Source organism: Mya arenaria, chromosome 2 (assembly GCF_026914265.1).
Source record: "Mya arenaria isolate MELC-2E11 chromosome 2, ASM2691426v1".
Taxonomy (NCBI): Eukaryota; Metazoa; Mollusca; class Bivalvia; order Myida; family Myidae; genus Mya; species Mya arenaria.
Genome location: NC_069123.1, coordinates 17,964,244 through 17,984,426, shown reverse-complemented (window position 1 = coordinate 17,984,426; position 20,183 = coordinate 17,964,244). Strand labels below are relative to the sequence as shown.

At 35.0% G+C, this 20,183-nt stretch overlaps 1 protein-coding gene across 1 annotated transcript in view; it reads right to left on the bottom strand.

Annotated features, from left to right (window-relative positions):
• The window catches only part of LOC128203599 (protein mono-ADP-ribosyltransferase PARP14-like), a 49,630-nt gene extending 32,709 nt beyond the window's left edge, over positions 1-16,921 (bottom strand). Inside the window, exons 1-9 of the mRNA XM_052905089.1 lie at positions 16,847-16,921; positions 11,431-12,294; positions 9,816-10,710; positions 8,006-8,191; positions 6,596-6,832; positions 3,733-3,910; positions 3,000-3,244; positions 1,451-2,314; positions 285-551 (exon numbers count right to left, since the gene is read on the bottom strand). Of these exons, the coding sequence (XP_052761049.1) occupies positions 285-551; positions 1,451-2,314; positions 3,000-3,244; positions 3,733-3,910; positions 6,596-6,832; positions 8,006-8,191; positions 9,816-10,710; positions 11,431-12,180 (3,622 nt within the window). The 5' untranslated portion in view covers positions 12,181-12,294; positions 16,847-16,921. The remainder of the gene's footprint in view (positions 1-284; positions 552-1,450; positions 2,315-2,999; positions 3,245-3,732; positions 3,911-6,595; positions 6,833-8,005; positions 8,192-9,815; positions 10,711-11,430; positions 12,295-16,846) is intronic.
• Positions 16,922-20,183: the final 3,262 nt, after the last annotated feature.

The following is a 20,183-nucleotide window of genomic DNA, read 5'->3' as shown; positions in this document are numbered from 1 at the left end:
AATGATGCAAACTTCGCACTCGGGCTGTAAACCATTTTGCTGGCCTTTGCAGATGATAATGACCTCAAAAAGGTGTACCGGTATTAACCCTTTAATGTTGAAGTTTTTAAATGCTGGAGTCAACACCAAAGCTATCACAATTTCATGTCTTCTTTATTATAACATCTTAATCGAGAACAAATACAATCAACCTACAATGAACATGTATACCAAATGAATCATTTTCAGAAGATTTTTATTTCAAGATATCCTAATTCTCCAAACCCTCTAAAAAAAAATCTTACCTGCGATGAACTCTGGCTCCACCACTTCATAGTCACTGAGCATGTATGTTGTATCTTCTTCCAAAGCTGCAGGTAGTCTTACCACACATTTACACTCCTTCTCCAGGGAAGTGATCGTCCCGGACAACTTGGCTGTTCTGAGGACAGAATGGATGCCAATTTTACGGAGAGTATGTTTCTTGTTGCACATTTTCTTCAGTTTTGCATCCAACTTTTGTTTCCCTGCTATAAGATTGTCTGAAAGGCCAGTTAATTCTATGCCATTTGCTGAAAAAGAATTGTTTTTACTTGAAATACAGAAACATTATAAGTCTTAAATTGTTCATGTCTATATTCCAACATTAGGGATTGAAAATTCGTCTAAAACCATTGGCAATAATCAAAGTCTTCATATAGATCAATAATTCATTTTATAATTGAAACTGAATCATGTAGAAACTATGGAATAGTACATAAATCTATAATAGGTTTGCTTTGAATTATAAACAAGAACACCGATTGTCTGTTTGTTGTTTTCGAAAAAGGGCATTCCTCGACAATTATTCAAGTCACTGTTATGGGTCTTGCTATATATACATAAACTGCCTGTATTATTAATGGCAACATGTTTACCAGTTCCAAACTAAAAACATCACCTAATTGTAATTTAGACATCCTTTTCAGAACTATTATTTGGATTTTTTATTTGAATTCATGTCTTATTATGTATGCTAAATTGTGTTTCCACAGTGCTGATCATGAATCCCCTCTAAGGCGCATTTCAAACTGTTTTTGTTATTTATTGAGTCCAACTAGTTGTACAATAAACTAACACTCATTCTACTAGTATTAAAATATATATCTTATATTTTTCACTGTAAAAGACCTTCAATTTTAAAAACCAGAATCAATTGTCGTCAACTTTGGAGGCAAATGACTGATTTTCAACAATAGCTATTTTTTCTTTTACCCTTAGCCAAATGGTGTGACAACATTGTTTGAAAATCAGAATTAACGCAAACACAAACCTAATCTTGTTACTCAATCACACCAGTATGGCTGCTGGCATTGGAAAGGATGTACAGACAAGGTGCTTGTATTTCCAACTAACAAACTGCTGAAATCAATTGATACTCATTCTGAGGTTACAGAAAGAAAATATATAAACAATTTTAAAGGACACTCACCTTTTTTCTTTACTACCACGTTATGCTGTTCTATTTCCTTAAAGTCCTGTTCCGTCCAACACTCTGAGATAAAATCCATCTTGACCGAATCACATTGAACTGTCACTGCTTTCTCAGTCTTTGCATAGAGAAACTCTTCAATTTGTTTTACTACACTAGGAACACTATTGTCTAAACCCAGCACAACAACAGTTTCAAGCTTTTTGGTAAAAACATCCACAGTATCCTTCACACGACTTTTGAGATCAATTAAAAAGTCTCCCCACACTTCTGAATTCAACAAATCTCTCGATGATTGTTCCACTGCAACACTTTCTTCTAACACTGATTTGACAATCACATCCCTGATATCATCACTTTTTGTTGCACTCGGGACAAAGACACTGATTTCTGTTCCGTTCACAGTATAACAACCTTTGATTTTGCTTTCTTCTAATTTCTTTTCAATATACGACCTGGTTGATTCCTTCTTGACAAACTGAACCCATTCTCTTGACTTGCCATGCTTGTATGTGATAGGCTCAACATTGTCACATTCCGCATAAATATCTATAAAAGCATTTGGAATGTCCGCTGGGTCACCTTCAATGGTTACTTCATTTTCCTCTACATGTATGACTAGATCCGTGAATTTTTTACAGATATTTTGAAAACTTTCCTGAAAGTCTAAGATAGCTAAATGCTCGGCAGATTTCACTTTCCTTGTTTCAGTTTTTCTTCTAGCAGCTCTTGAGAAAGTTTCCACTTGTTCCTCTATGATTTTCTGCGCGTTTTTCACATTTTCCTTTTTCTTGAAGCCAACTAACTTGAGAGATTTTCTTTCCCTGTTTGGTTTTATGAGCATATCTTTTAGTTCTTGTCTCCCTGAAGAAAATGAGAGTAACGGCTTATAACACGGCTGCTTACAAATCAACATTGTGATTCATTACAACACTAGCAAATGAGCTCAGTTATACAAAATGACCTGTAATCTACCAATACATAAGTATAAGTGAAAATGATAAATGTTTTACATGTAACTAACAATAGGCATATGTGCTCATGCAATAAATAGAAACTTGTCTCATGCACTATATAAAGGGAATGTTACAGTCTCTGTCGCATAGGGACAAACTAATTTGTTTAATTAAAGGTACACGTGTGCAATTATGAATATAAATTGGAAAAAAACACAATTCCTAAATAGAATGGATTGATCTATGCTTTATAAAGAGATATTCTGACAGCAAAAACATTAGTAATTGCTTCAAATGGACAAACTCCAGTATGATAGTTTCATTGGCTGATGGTCATGATACAATGTAGACAACCCTTGTGCATGCACTACAGCACTATAGTGGTACACACATCATGTAAGTTTCAGTAATTTCTTTCCAAATGTTATATATAAATGCTTCCAATGCACATTTGAGTATTTGTTCCATTAATTAGAGGGCAATAACTCTTGTGTTTACTGACCCATGTTAGAAAATAAAATGTTCATAAATTGGCTGTCCACAAAAGTGATTTAACCAAAAAAATAATAAAAAAAATATTAAACTTCAGGCACCTGAATTAAGAAAGTCACAAATTTTATCCCAGATGTTTTCCGGCACCCGTATGTCAGTTTGATCGATATTTTCCGCCAAGAAGTTTGCGACAGCTTCCTGCACGGCAGAGTCCCATCCCTTTGCCAGCTGGCGATACTGAGGCATTGCCTGACGTAACATACACTTGACAGTCACATGATCTTTAGAGAATGAGACGTCTGCATACTTGTCACGAAGTCTGGAGGTAAACTGGGGTTGACTGTATCTGCAGGAAAATGAAAATCAGTGATGCATGTACAGCATGTTTGAACATGGAAAACACTGCAAACAGAGATTCATGTAGTCAAGTATGTAATTAAATTAAGCGGGCAATAATTACTTAAGCCAGTCTTTGATATGGGCCTTGCTGTACATATGTACCCAGTTGCATTGAATATTGCTTCTTTTGTTTGTGGCCAAGGTAACAGATTTTTCACACTATGAATCAAAGGCTAAGACAAAAACAGACAAACTTATAAAGACCCCACTTTTACAAACAAAATTTAAGACAATAATGATCTAATATGTAAATTCTACCATATTCTCATAAAGGGGTGGTGTGCTTATGAAAGCAAGGCTTCACTCAACATTTATATTTTTATCCATGGTCTAATTTCCAATCTTCATAATTCAACATTATGAGGTGATTTCTTTTCATCATGAAAAATAATTCAATAAATAACCCTTCTGTTTTATTCTTGAATAGTGCCTTACTTTTTCACAAACTCCAGTTGATCAGGCAGTATCTGTATGTTGACAGGTTTTGGCACAGGGACCACGTGCATGTTCATATCCCAGATTGCTCCGTTCTCACACTGGTAGTAGGGAGAGATGCGCAGAAACACACCATCAACTTTGTGGGTACGCTGGATGGAACAAAGCCTTTGTACGACTGAAATTGAATGAGAGTTACTATCAATATATAAAATAAGAGAAATTGTCAAAAACACAGCTTTTTATAATAGGCCAAAGGGCGTATGGTTCCCTTATGATAGCTATGTTTTTCTTAGTAGAAGAATTTGCCTCCAAAAATAGAAAAAGTTATCGCCTATGAAAGTGGGAATTCTGCATGAATTGAGAGACTTTTTGCCATTGGGTATGGATCCAAATATCATGGGATGCCTAGAAAAAGGCCTGGATAGGAACACCAGTATTTGTAAACAAGAGGGCCAAGATGGCCCTATATCGCTCACCTCAGTAAAACTTTGTGCTATAGACTTGTTGATAATTAAAGGGCAATAACAGGGATTTGGCTTCCCTGATGTATGAAATTGTTACCTCGAGAGTGTTAACAAGGTATTTCCATATTGGGGCTCTGTGACCTAGTTTTTGACCCCAGATGACCAATATTCGAACTCGTCCGAGTAATTACTGGGACAAACATCCTGACCAAGTTTCGTGACAATTGAGGCAACAAGAGCCGTCGTAAGACAGCGCGCTCGACTACGCCGTTTTGACTTAGAATACAATAACGATGTAATAATACCAAGTTTGGTCTCTTTATATCAAACTAAAACTTTAACCTAAGTCAATCAAACTAAAACTTTAACCTAAGTCAATCAGGGGCCATAACTTGTATTAACCCTTTAGCGCATGTATACGAGATAGGCCGACATAGCTCATTAGCAGATGTAAACGCATCTGGCCGACCCTATACACTACTGGATGTAAACGCATCTCCTGCATATTTCAATAGGGTCATTTCAATACTTCAATATTGCATCTTTCTTTTTGTAAACAATATCCCGGATGTTTATAAAGCTGAAGATTAACCTTTTGTGTATTGATTTTCCCTCAAAAATGTCGTCTGCTAAAACTTGAAGGTCATTATTTATACTGCCAATCACAGGTGTGAGATCCTACTGTGACGTAATAAAACCTCGAGGAATGGCAGTACTGTACAGTATGGAATTTCCCCCAAAACATTGATGCGTAAATCAATGAAATTATTATGTCAGATTAATTTACCATTGAAATCAATAAAGATAATAATTATTTGTAGATAATATTTTGTGTTACAAACAATAGAAACAATAAGTAGCTGAGAAAATGATGAGTAAATTTTCTGCTGAGCTAATCGATGGCCAGCATGGTTCCGGTCGTAAAATAGGTCAAGTAAACAACATTTGTGCAAGCGTTTGATGATTTAGATCTTTTTATTCATTACTTGGAAAACATTTATTGGCTTTCTTTTTGTAAAGAATTTTATGAGGGGGTAATAAAGTTAAACAGACACTCTGGACTGGATCTCTCAGCTGGATGACACCGGATATTCCTGCCACATTTCTGTGTATGTTATACACAAGAACATCAATTGCTTTTTAATCCAGATGTGTCTTTTTTATGATAGGGGTAATAAAATTTAGATCGATCCCAGCATATTATTACCCTTTGATTTAATGCAATTATGACATTTCAATGAAATGTTACAATTCCATCTTGGAAATGCATTCACAGATGAAATAAAAGAATTTTATATTTCATCATTGACACCATTTATTAGATAAATTAATTACCTATAAAAAATGTATTTACATAAAAAAGATTTGGAAACAATTATTTGGAGTAATATTGATTTTAAGGTCATGCTGCTGTATTCATTTGCACATTTTCGAATATCCTGAAAAGTACCTATACAGATAAGGACTGCTTATCAGTAAGATGGCTATTGAGTGGGAGGTGTAATCTGGCCACTTGTCTATATGCTAAAGGGTTAAGGATATGGAGTTATGTAACCTCATTGGGTGATGGTCCTGAACAATTGTGTGAAGTATTAAGTCAATTGAATGAGGGGTATAGAAGTTATTAAACAATATCCCAACCTGCCCTAAAACTTTAACCCAAGTTCAATTGTCAATCAGGGGCCATAATCTGTGTAAAGAATAATATGGAGTTATCTAACCTCATCATGTGATGGCCCTGAACAACTGTGTGAAGAATTTAGTCAATTGAATGTATGGTAATGGACTTATAAGTGAAAATCCCAACTTGCCCTAAAACTTAAACCGGACGCCAACGCCGACACTGGGGCGAGTAGTATAGCCCATCTATTCTTCGAATAGTCAAGCTAAAAATGTGACCCCTAGAGTGTAAACAAACTAAGTGTGGACGGACGACAGACAATGGACAATCATCGATCCTAAAAGCTCATCCTCAGCCTACGGCTAAGGTGAGCTGAAAAGCAGCACCTTGAGGTCAAGAAAAAATAAGTTTCATAGTTAGGTCTATGAAAACCAACTTTTTCAGATTTTCAGCATGACCCCATCACTAACAGGATTTCATTGTCTAAACATCATTCTTTCAACCCATTCCACCAAGTTTAAAGTGATCTTCTAAAAGTTAAATACTCAATCCTCATTTATAAGCAGATTGTTTGACATAGCAGCCAAGCAAAATTGGTTGGAACTGGTGAAATATGTTTACAGCAGACAAAGCAATTTTTTTCAGTCATTTCTCAACCAACCTAGTTACAGCTGGCAGTTGTTGCAATGTCTGTATCAAGGTATATGATTTTATAATACAATGTATTTTTGTTATAATATGAATGTTTTTCATCATGTTCCAAGCCTACATGTACCTCTTGGGTCCTCAAACTCCAACAGCAGACAACCATCCTCAGTTTCATCCATCTTGCCCTTCTTCAGTGGCCCACCCCCGATCTGTTCCCGCTCAAAGTAGAGCATGACTGCCTCTGTGCTGCGTATTGGGGATTCACTGCTCACCACTATACAACGGGGTGGGGGAACATCACAAATCTCAAGGTTAAACCCGTCCAACTTACGGGTCTTCACATTTTGCTTCAGTTTCATCATGTCTGTAAATATTAAGACTTTGATGCACTTATCAATATAACTATTCAGGCATATAGGGTACTTATAGACAATGGATATTTGCAGACAGGCAGAAACCTGTGGTAAATATTACAATTTAGATAAAACAAGAGCTGTAACAGATGTGACAAATGCCCCCAAATTTGACATTGAGCTATGAACAAGCTCAGAACATGAAAAAGGCCAGACCAGATATACTCAATGCCCTTATAGGCAGCATTCCATTGTGAACAAACACTAAGTGTGTCCTTGACCTTAGAGGTTAGGACATGGGTTGTACATGCAGCACATTGTCTTGGTGTGTCAAACACATGTGGCAAGTTATTTTAAAATCTGTCCATAAAAGAGAAAAATACAGCCGAGACACACCCACCTTTACTTTATGTCCTTATATGCGGCATTCCATTTTAAAAATTAACACTAAGCGTGACCTTGACCTTAGTGATAGGGACACCGTTCTTGCCAAGACATGTCGTCTTCGTATGTCAAACATATGTGGCAAATTATTTTAAAATCTGTCCATACAAGAGAAAGAAATTTAGCCTGGACACATTGACAGACAGACGGCACCTTCAGGGGATTAAAAATATCAAAATTATGTAAGTAAGACTGCTATAAGATTGAAATAATCATCGATTTGTTAAAAAATGCATAATAAAATTTGGGCAAGTGACACAGCCTGGGAAATAAACTCTGCAAGGTTCTACACCCAGAATTCTAAACACTGGGTTTTTTTTTTTACAAAACCTTGTGCCAGGGGCAGATTTTTTGAACAACAAATATGTCATCCCCAAAGTGTGCCTGCAAAACATTCATCAGTCACCAAAAAGAAACAGGTCATTCTTATCCGCTAAATAGGCACATGACATGAATTACAAATTTGATTCAGATGTTTAATATATAACCATGTTAACATGCTTAACACAACTCAATTCAACTTCTTATATTTGTGAATCAGGCCTTCAGCCACGAACACATATAATGCAAAATACAAATACATTAGTAAGTAAACTATTGACCCAATATAATTGAGGCCAAATGTCAAACTAGTATTGCAAGTTAACAAAATAATCAATTACAGTAATATTCACAAGAGAGCACATTCATGATCTGATAATCGATAATATCAATTAATGTTTAAAAGACCTGATTCTTACCCGGTTTCTGTTGAAAGACAATGAGAGCCTCTGTGTGCTCCATGTTGAAGAGGATTTGTTCCTTCACACAGGCGGGCTTGCCCACAGCCTCAAAATAGTTCTGTATGCTGTCTGGTCGCGTGCGGGGATTTAAGCCCTGAACGAACATGTTCAACTCCACATTTTCAACAACGTGCACATTCATTCCTGCAAGTCAAAAGAGACATAACATTCAAGAATTGTACTCTATTTTTCCATTAATAGAGGCGCATTATGTGTAATTAAAAATGTAAAATGAGGGATCTACACAATCACTACTGTCAATGTGTGTATCAGGTGTACCAGTTTTAATGTGAAATATCAGGTTCGTCTTTTTCTTATGGCAAACATAGACTCCTACACCTAAACCACCAAGCCTATGGTCATACCATAAGAGAACACATAGGTATGGCACAGCTTATATTCAATTGAGGAAGTAAATCAAAACAAGATTTTTGATAAAAGAATTTAAAACTTACCAGGTGTAATGTGCTTCCTAACTTGAATGAGTCTTAATGAGTATTCATGTATATATCACAATGAAACACAACTTTATCTTTTATCTACTTCATCATGCCAAATAAATCATTAATAGAATAGAAATATTTACCCATATGTTTAATGACTATAATACTAGACAATTAGTGTACCTTTAAAAAACAGATGTCCTTATCTGTATATACTTATTTTATGCATACCACCTTCAAACAGAACATGCTCACAAATGAGTAGATGTACTTTATAGATCATTTATTGTACAGTGAATTGTTAATTACCTCTAAACAAATTTCAAATCAAATGGGGTTTTTTATCCCATAAAACACCTATATATAGTTGGATATTTCAATCATATACCAGGTACATACCAATTTCAACTACACTCATGCTCCTTTAATTTTGTTTTATCTTTAATAAAAGATTTATAAATTCCAAACCTCCTTGAACTTAACAGTTAAAAACCAAAAGTGGATCCACCCATGCCTTATGGCAAGGTTATATTAAAGACTTTGGAATTCCAATATCTATTTGCAGTATAATTATAACAATGAGATATTTTTAGATGGTGGCAATACATTAGACAACAGAAAATGATAAAGAAACTTATTATCAATCATAACCAATCACACTTTGAAAATGTGAAGCTTGTGCCTGGGTATTTATATTTAAGATAAAATCATTTAATTTTGTTGAATTGTTTTAGTTGAAACAGGCAAAATGCAGCTGTATATAAATGAACATTTAGTTAGCTGATAGCTTTTATAGGCTAAGTTTAGCATTATGCTTGAGTCTGTTTTATGACCAGGCCCCAATTTCTCGAAACTTCTTTAAGTCCCTTATAACAGGATTAAGCTAATCTCACTATTTTTGTTGTACTATAAAATGTGTTATATTTACTTCTTCAAGAAGTTTTAGAACATATGTAGGAATAATCTGTATGATTATCAGAATAAACCATTTTTCTTTAATCAAAATCCATTTTCAGTATGTATTTTGGCTAATTGAAATAAGCGACTTAAGCCTGTTAAGCTTAAGAAGTTTCGAGAAATTGGGGCCAGAACAGGAACTCATTTTGAGAAGCCCAGAGTGAGTTCTCCACCTGGCGATCAAAAACACGACCTCTTGGGGTGTGAGGCAGACAACTTAACATCTCTCACCCTCTCAACTTGCCCAAAATGACACACAGGCAATTTGGGGATATGTAATAATGAACTCAAAGGACAAAGGAATATCTTTTTGAATGAAGGGGCAGTATGTAAACAGCAGTAATTTGAGGGGAAAGTCGGAGTATTACCTTGGGGTGGAGGTGGCACATTTCTCTGGTAGACATTGTTGATGACCACACCCTGTGGTGTGTGATTCCGCATCACTGCACCTGGGGAGCTGGCACGGAACTGGTTCAATGTCGGGCTTGGCCCTGGTGCCCGGTCCTTAATGGGCGACGGGTAGCGAGGGGTCGTTGGCTGGCTGCCATACAGTCCCTGTAGTCCTTTACTCACCATGTTTGGGGAACTTAAATTCTGACTATATGGGCTCATGCTTGGATTTGGGTTAAAGTTCTGAGGTTTTGACGCAGTAGGAATATTCTGAAAACTGGTGCTATTGTTGGTAAAATTCCCAATTCCATGCACAGGTCTCTGTATGACACTCTGTGGTAGTGAACTTTGGGGTATCACACTTTCTGGAGGTTTTTGAATGTGTCCAAAAACTGATGTTTCATCATTGTTCTGATGGGATTTACTCAAAATTCTAATTTGAGGTTTAGGAACATTTGTGTTCATCGACAATGGTGGTGCTGAAGGAGTAGGAACACTATTCACTGTTGTCACAAAAGTGTCTACCTGATGTGACCTGTGATCATTTCTATTCATCATTGCAGGCTCTGAACTTGGCAGTCTGTTATTGTTAAAAAGACTAGGATGATTGCTATGCAGCTCTGATTCTTTTTTATCCAAACTTGAGGGCTTATCAGCAAAACTGCTGGATGATGACGGGGGTGAATACGGGGGTGGAGGGTCTGAATGCTGCTGATGGGCAGGTTGATGCTGCTGTTGATGGTGCTGTGGTTGCAATTGTTGCTGTTGAATTTGTTGTTGTTGTTGTTGCTGCTGCTGCTGCTGCTGCTGCTGCTGCCAGAGGACATGCTGCTGTATTGGAGGTGTGGTCTGCCGAAGATGCTGAACTTGGACCTGAAGTCATGTGAGACAAAAAAAATGTTCAACATTGGTCAAAGAATAACAACAGCTTTTATTAAAGACAGTCTAGAAACTTTCAAAACTTTCAAAATAAAATAAAACAGTAAGCATTATCACTCTAAATAAAACAAACAAACATCTTTGTACCATTATACTCAGATCATGTATGCTTCACATTCACAAACGTGTAGTACAAAGCAGAATTTAACAATATGCTGTAAACTAGCTAATTAATTTATGTTAAAATGCAAATGTTATAGAGAAAAAAATTGTATTATGTTATAGAATACATGTAAGAAGAGATTACATTTGCAACATTAAATCAATACCAACTGCGTAAAATTATGTTTAAAATAATTATATCAAGAAAAATATCTATAATATATTAAGCAAGGTTGCAAAATATACAAAATAAGCTGTGCAATGTGGAGATAATGCTCTGATGTCATAACAATGGGTCTGATGTTATGACAATGATTCTCATGTCAAAACAGTGTTTCTGATGTAATAACAATACTTCTAATGTCATTGTTTCTTATATCATAACAATGTTTCTATCACAATTATCTTCTTGTTTGTATGTGTTTTACAAAATAATTTCCTGTTTATTTGGATTTTTGCAAGAACGTTTTTATGTTTTAATGGGCAAAGGCATGTATTTAATGCCAACATATTTTTTACAACAACGATTGATCTCTTAAAACAACACTTTACCTGGCTGTAAGGCGTGTGGTGCTGCCACACCGGCTGGTGATGGACATACTGCTGTTGTGCAAACAGCGGCTGGTGATGAGAGACCGGTGTGTGTTGAAAGGCCTGTGACTGTTGGGGATCACCGTGAGAGAGATCATATTGGTGCATCACTGGCTGCCAAACTTGTTGCTGGGGACTTGTTACATTGTGCATAAAATGTCTTCCTACAGCTGGTGAGTTTCTGTTTTCCTCTATTTGTGGTGAGGGTGACTTAGCAAATTTTTCTTGTTGTCTATCTTCATGATGACCAATTGGATCGAGGTGATGAAGACCTTGGTCCTGAGGATGGTGCTGCTGCTGCTGCTGCATCTGCATAGCCTGCTGTTGCTGTTGCTGAAGCATTAGCAAATGTTGCAACTGCTGTAGCTGGATGGGGTTCATTTCACCAGTGGGCCAGTTCTGGGGCTGAGACCGGACAACTTGGGGATTCAACTCTTGTGATTCTTGAGGGCTCTGCTGAGTGTGTGCTTGAGGGAATGGCTGCCATCCCCTCTGTGAAAAAGCTGAGCTGGGCTCCTGCCAGATCTGCTGCTGGGGCCGGCTATTGAAGCCTATACCAACTGGTACAGCCTGGACTCCTGGCGCAGGCTGGGCCTGGGAGAGGGAGAGATGTGGCCATAGCTGCATCTCCTGCTGTTGTATGTTGTGGTCAGTGTGGCCTGGAATGTGCCTCACCCTGGGGGGTAAAGGGGGAGGGTTCTCATCTGTCATTGTGTGCTGTGTGTACTTGCGTCAAATCTTGTTTACTGCAGTCAACAAAGTCTCAATTTGCCATGACTGTATAAATGTTTACATACATGTATCATTTGTGCACTTTATTCTGTCCTGAAAATATAAACAAAAAATCATGTTGATTATGATTTAATATATAACATTATTAAGATAACAATTAAAACATGAGCTGTCGTAAGACAGCGCGCTCGACCTCGCCGCTTTGACTTAGAAGTGAATACAATAACAATGTAATATTACCAAGTTTATGTCAAACTAACTAAATACATAATACATATATAAAATACATAAGGCGACTTTGATGCTGCCCTCCCACCACCCCAAAATCGACGCAAGTCATTCAAATAACTTGATTTCCCAATATGAAAATGTGGTAAAGAATATACAAATATGCCTTTCAAAAGAAATTAAAATAAAATTTAAAAAAAAATTCAAGGGCCATATAGTATAGCGCTCCTTGTTTTCCCTTGGTAAACAAACTGGTTAAGAATGTAAAAAAATGGAGTTATGTTTCTTGATGTAAGATGGTCGTTAATAATTTTGAATTTTATTAAGTGCATTGAATGAAAGGTATAGAAGTTTTTATATTATAATCCCAACTGGCCCTGAACTTTTACTTGCCTCAAACTTTAACCTAAGTCAATCAGGGCCCATAACTTGTATTAAGGATATGGAGTTATGTAACCTCATTGGGTGTTGGTCCTGAACAATCGTGTGAAGTATTAAGTCAATTGAATGAAGGGTATAGAAGTTATTAATAAATATCCCAACCTGCACTAAAACTTTAACCTTAGTTCCATAGTCAATCAGGGGCCATAATTTGTATAAAAGATAATATGGAGTTATCTAACCTCATTATGTGATGGCTCTTAACAACTGTGTGAAGTATTAAGTCAATTGAATGAATATTATTGGAGTTTTAAGTGAAAATTCCAACTTGCCCTAAAACTTTAACCTGCCCTAAAACTTTAACCTAAGTCAATCAGGGGCCATAGCTCGTATAAAGGATAATATGGAGTTATGTAACCTCATTGTGTTACGGTCCTGAACAACTGTGTGAAGTATTAAGTCAATTGAACAAAGGGTATAGAAGTTATTTATAAATATCCTAACCTGCCCTAAAACTTTAACCTAAGTTTCATAGTCAATCAGGGGCCATAATCAGTGTAAAGAATAATATGGAGTTATCTAACCTCATAATGTGATGGCCCTGAACAACTGTGTGAAGTATTAACTCATTTGAATGAAAGGTGTTGGACTTATTAGTGAAAATCCCAACTTGCCCTAAAACTTTAACCAGACGCCGATGCTATGGCGAGTAGTATAGCCCACCTATTCTTCGAATAGTCGAGCTAAAAATCAAAACTACAAACCGTTTTTAACCTTTTTACCTACTGGACAATAAACACAAAATTTTCATTGAGACGAAAAAATCAAATTTCTTTTTAATATATATGTTGCTTTTTTTCATAACAAATGCATTTTTGTGTTGAATCAACATTTATTAATATATAACTCTAAAAAAAAAGATGATGTTACTATTAAGATTTTCACGTTTTACTTATATTATTTTAAGGAATAATACTATACCACATGTTGTTTATGGTATATAAATTGATGGTATTTTTATTCACATTAATTGATTTTTTTATTCACATTAATTGTTTTAAATACAAAGTAAGCATATTGAATTATGCAGGCTATATGCCATACAGCTGTGACTACAGAGTTACAAAATATCATAACATATGCAGTGCAACAATTAACCTTGCATACATGTTTTTACATTATAGGAAAGGGATGTATTTAATGTTTGTGTAGGGAGGGCCAAGATGGAACCAGACATTTGACTTCAGTCAGTGCATTAGACTCCCCAACTACAGTTGACAGATGGGCCCAATATTTTTCCTTTCTCTATGAAAAGTTCATATCTTTGGAAGGATTATCTCCGTCTGAGGGTCTGCAATTCAATGGGAAATGGGAACAGTTTTGCACGGGATTTGCATCTTAAAGACCTTTCACATTATATGTAGTGGTAGTATTTAAGTGACATTTTATTAATTTATTAATCATATTAATTTTTTTGTTATGAATAAATATGAATCTTAGGCAATGACAGAGAGGTAGATTTAGGTCTCAAAAGTGGTAGTTTGGGTTCAAAAGCGGTCGAATTACTAATTCCTTTAATTTTCAGTCAAAAACAATGATGTAAACAATTTGAACAAAAACTTGACATTTGTTACTATTTTTAGATTTATGGAAAATACGCATAAAATATGTCATGCTTAAAAGACTCGTCATACATGTATGTTACTGTTTTTGATTGAGAAATTACCTCTGACTTGTAAAAACAAGTTTATATTCAGAAGAGCTGCTAAAATATCAAATCAGACTGCCAAAACAGGTTGGAGTGTAAGTGCAGACGACTGCAGAATTGTGTATGTCAATTTTCCCGCCAAAATGTCATAAAATTTTATTCACTGTAGATAATTAATAACACCTTGGAAATGTTGTTTTCTTTAGTGTTTTGACAGTTTTATAATATCTTTGATATTTACAAAAATCCTGATTAGTACAATGCCAATTAACAAAGAATGCTGATTATTGGTCTTTTGTACCGTACTGGTAACCTAGCAACGATCTCAGCCGAAGTGTTTTGACAAGTTGTTTATTGCATCATGTTTTTTAAAGTGACAGATGAATATGGTATTTTAGCATGGTTGATAGAATTTTGAAGTTTTTAAAAGAAAATTTAAGGCCAACTTCATATAATTTTGAGGTTTTTTAAAAGCTTAAAATATCGGTAGATTTTGACGGGAAAGCGGTATGGCGTTAGAAGGGTCTCAAAAGCGGTATATTTTATCTACCGCAGGTAGAGTTCACATGTATGAGGCACTTATAAAACGAAAAACATCGATAGAAATATAACATCTAAAACAGATACCTGATACAGGATATTACATTTTACTGTGTACATGTATGCTTGGTATCAAATATATTACATTTTTTGACTGTCACACTGCCCATGTTAACAGCTCACAACATAGGACGAAGGTTGAAATACATAAGAACGATTTCAGTTGAACAGCATCCAAAGTGACTTCATACTGAAAGTATCGAACCTCAACTAAATATAAACTTCTTTGACAGAAGTAATTAAAAGTTAGATCAACACATTTATTTGTTTATCTGTCTACATTTATTTGTTTATCTGTCTGATAATAAGAAATAAAAAGAGTATCTACTGCCGTTAGCTCGACTTTTGTAGAACAGAAAATGTTCTTGAAAATGCTATACATTTGATTCATTTGAAGGCGTTTTTGTTAGAAATAATCAGCACATGAAAAACAAACTTAAGTGGCTTAGCTCAGTATTAATTCCTTGTTCTGAATATGTAAAAATATCAATTTAGTAAAAAAATGTCATGAAAGCAGAATTCCTCTTGATGCAACTTAATATATAACAAATAATGCCCAAAATATATGTACATATTTGATATTATTTAGAACTTCTACTCATGAGGCAGAATGAGACAATCAAAATAATAATGAAAAGCTGTTTTCAAACTTGTTTTGTTTCTTGAAACTAAATTATGTCTTGGTAAGTAGATCAAGTGAGTTGTTGAGGGAAATTAGTGTTGAAATGCATGCTTTCTACAGTAACGGTCCAAGATTGTCTTCTTTCTAAACTTTACTCATTAAAAGCTTATTGTATGATGTACAAATGCCATTTTAAATAATAATTCACTATAGTAAAATTATTTTTTTGATCATGATTACAATTTACATTTAACATCTTTATCAAAAATAACATTAATTTATTGTCACTCTGAGGCAGAACATGAACTTAGCTACAATAATGAGCGATCAGGGATACTTTTTTTTATTATTTTGACATTTCTTATGTATCCCTGTAACGCTACAACTCTCTACCATTTAACAACGGGCGAAATGATATACTGAAATAATATGCATTGATGTTGAAAAATAATGACAAAGTTATTCAATTTTTTTTCCGACAGTGATCTGAAATGGATTAAATTTGTCATTAGAGTTGTTATTTTCACATTAATATATTATGGGTCACAAATACCGTTATACATGTACACAACCAGTCAGATTTGTCCAAGATTTACCCATATCGGGATACTTGATAAACAATCGACACTTGTAAGTGTTTTATGATAACTTAACATGATTTTTGGGCATACTGACATAACTTAATATGTGTTTAATAGTAGGCAATAATATTTTCGTAGAAATTTGAATTTATAACGGAGATAATTTCAAAATTCACGAGTCTGCCATATTAAAAAAATCGTCAAAAGACTCGTTGGCGGACATTTAGGTGGACTAAACATGAACTGGGTTACTGGGCCAAAATGACCTTAGTTTTCGATTCTTGCCTTTAACATACAGGCCTGTATTATCTATATAATTGACATAATACTGCAAATGGAAACATGTAAATGCAAACAACTTTCGTGATACTCTATCAGATTGATGGTGGGTGGGGTAAATCACGCCGACTTTACCGACAATTTTCTTCGTGTAATTATTAAATGCATTACAAATGTTGGTCAGTTCAATTGAAATATAATGATTTCATCATGCAAAACGGGTTGTCATTGTATAATAATGGCTACCTTATGAATTGTTCGCCTGTAAACGCGCTATAAGATGTCTAGTTCGGGATTTCTAAACATCCGGATACGCATGCGCAATTTATTAGTAAGACAAAACGTCTATTTTATGAACGGTTGCAGGCAGGCAGGCAGGCAGGAAGGCAGGCAGGCAGACAGGCAGGCAGGCAGGCAGACTGAGTAGTGACACGCAGAAGGACTGCTTCGTGCATTAACATAGCTCATAAAACATACAGTACATCTAGTGTCTAGTTATCACTTCCTACATCACTAGTGTAACGTGCACCGTCAAACAAACAAACGCCAGATAGCCGCGCTTTCTGGCGTAATGAAACAAACACCAACAGATCCCTTCAGGGAAAAGCATGCTCGACCCTAAAGGGGTCCACTGGTCTTTATATACAATAACTTCTCTATTCCTACAGAGCCCGGGCTTTGCTAATTTGCATATTACCAACCAAGTTTACATCCGTTATGAACTACAGCGGACCGTTACACTAATCCGCCGCCTACAGCGGACCGTTACACTAGTAAAACTATCCTTCCTATAACTTGGACATTTATGGACATGCTTTAATTTAAGTCGCCTGCATCTCTACTCGACACTTAAATAAACAAGTTAAGTAAGACTTGCCACTAAGAGCGAGGTTCTACATTGTTAATAATTCGAACAATTTTATTTTGTGCCACATGGTTTTAACTTCTTGCTGAGACCACAATAGATGAAGCGTCGAAGAACTTATTGAGTATTTTCGATAAACTGTGCCTGATCTTAAAAATTAAGAATCGTTTAATTATTATGTTTACCCAACTGTCTATTCATTTCAGATAATTTCACAACGATAACTACTACTGGTCCTTTATTTCAAATGTCTACAATATTATATCAACTATCTATAAAGGGATTTTATTTTATTAAACATCTGTAGCAAGTAAACTTAGTTAATTAGAAAACTCTCTACTTTTTGGTTAAACGATCTTAACAAATCTTGTTCAGATTTTATTTTAAATGTTCAATGCATATTTTTAAGCCTCACAAGGTTTATTTAAATAGAAAGTACTCCCACTTCATTCGTCATAACAGTGACAATTTTGCGATTAAATTATGGCTTGAGTTTAATAAGCATAAGCGATATAGACACATAGACCATTACACTAATTACAGAAGCCAGATATAGTTATCATTGTTACAATACTTTATTATTATTACAGCAACAACTGTACTACTGCCAGTTAAAGATGCATTCTTACTCCCAATTAAGCAGTATAAGAAATGTAATTGTTTTAATATACCGAAAAGGATTAATAATATCGAAAACAATGGTTCTTATGAAGGATACCGTGTTTAATTGGAAAGAAAAAAGTGCAGAAAAAAACGCGGTACTTCTACCTTATGAGACAACAGTTGATCACTGTAAATATTTTAGGATCCACCAGTCATTTAATATCTGTGCGTTTTCAGCTATTAAATACACTGTTACAATCTTGTTATCAGTAATTAATAATTTCCATAAATGCGTTATTAAGTAAGTAGTTAAAGGTTTATCGTGCAAATCATATATTTGTTATACATGTGTATGTATTGACTTTAAATACGAGTATCACTTTTAATAGTTAAACTAGACAAATTAGTGCAAGAGCAGACCACAAGATAGATCAGACCGTTAAAAGAAAGAACATATATTTTATCCTTTCAAGTGCTTGTTATATCTGGGAGTTTCTATATTTGTAACTTTATATTGAAATAAACAAACTAATCAATCTTGACTGTTTTCATTTGTCATGTACATTTTGGTTTCCGGTAACTTTAAATAATCATATTAAAAAAGTACACCAGAACAAAAATATTCAAACATAAACAGATTTCAGATGAATCATTTTCACACTTATAGAGAAAAAAATGTCATAAACTTCTTGAATACTATATTAATGCAGAATAACTATCAGAAATTACAATTGTACAGATACGTTTGAAATTGAACTGGTTGACCCCGATGGCGTTCAGAATGGCTTAGTTTCTAACACTGAATTCAAATAATAATTAACTATTAAAACCAATGGCTAGTCTTTATTCCTTTTAACGTCCAAATTATTAATCTAAAAGGAAGACATGTTAAACATCTTTTGTATCAAATGTAATTCAATTTGAAATAAATGCTGTTTTGTCATTTAAAAACTTTTGTCTTAACTCATTGAGGTTTAAAAAAACATTGTGCATTCATGTTTGTATTGTGCTTAAGATAAGGAAAACACATAAGTCCTTACCTAATATTGCAATTGCATACCTATCAAACATGGGTGCACTTATATGGCGTCCGTTTGATTTATGGTAAAGCTACGTAAACTAATTTCAATAAACATCCTTCTGACTGAAGATATGTCTGTTAAAATCTTTAATGGTTATGTTAATGGAAACTACTTTATTCAAGACTTTATGTTGACAAATGGACGTTCTAAAGCATAACAATTTTACTAAAAATAATGAAATATGGGGCTATGTACCTGACATGTTGTAACACTAAAACAAACGAAAAAACCTCAAGACTGAAATAATTGAAAAACACAAATTACTTTATTATAATGATATTTTCCAGTAATAACGATGAAAGTGATTACAGTTGTGCTTTTAGTGAATTGTGACGCACAGTTTTATACAATACGTTATCAGGTACACATTTCTAGTTCAAACAAGGTTTGTTTATTGTCTGCTCAAAAGTTTAACTGATGCTCGATTTCACCAACAAGGCTACACATTGATGTTTTAGCATATATTTCTAAAACAAATTTCAATGGCAAAATATTGTTTTTAGATTAAGAGGTAACCTGTAATACATGTTACATCTCATTAAACCACCAACGGTCAAGGGGCAGAAACAGAAACAGGTTCAGTAGACATAACACTTTCAGAAAATATAGGTGAAGAAAACTTTCCCAGGTGGGAGGGTTGCACTAACTGGTGCAGAACCTTCATTTAACTAGTATACTTCCGAAACAAAATAAGCTCGTCAAATAATGTGTTATGCCAACAGGTGATGGCTCCAAATAATAAACAGTTGAAAATAACAAAAACACAAGAAAGAGCCTTCCTCAGCATGCATGTATGAACAATCAGGCCTAAATATGAAGATGCTATGAAAGAACATATTTGTCATTAACCACTTTTTCACAAAATGAAAAGTCAGGGTTGGCATATGGTGACATATTGTGACCAAACTTGGCCCAAGGAAGACTTTATGGAGGTCTTTCACGGGACTTCGTTTGGGGCCCCCTTGGTAAAGGTCAAGGTCCCTGCTACTAAAATTTGAAAAAAAAAACCTGTTGAAACTGATAATGTTTAGTA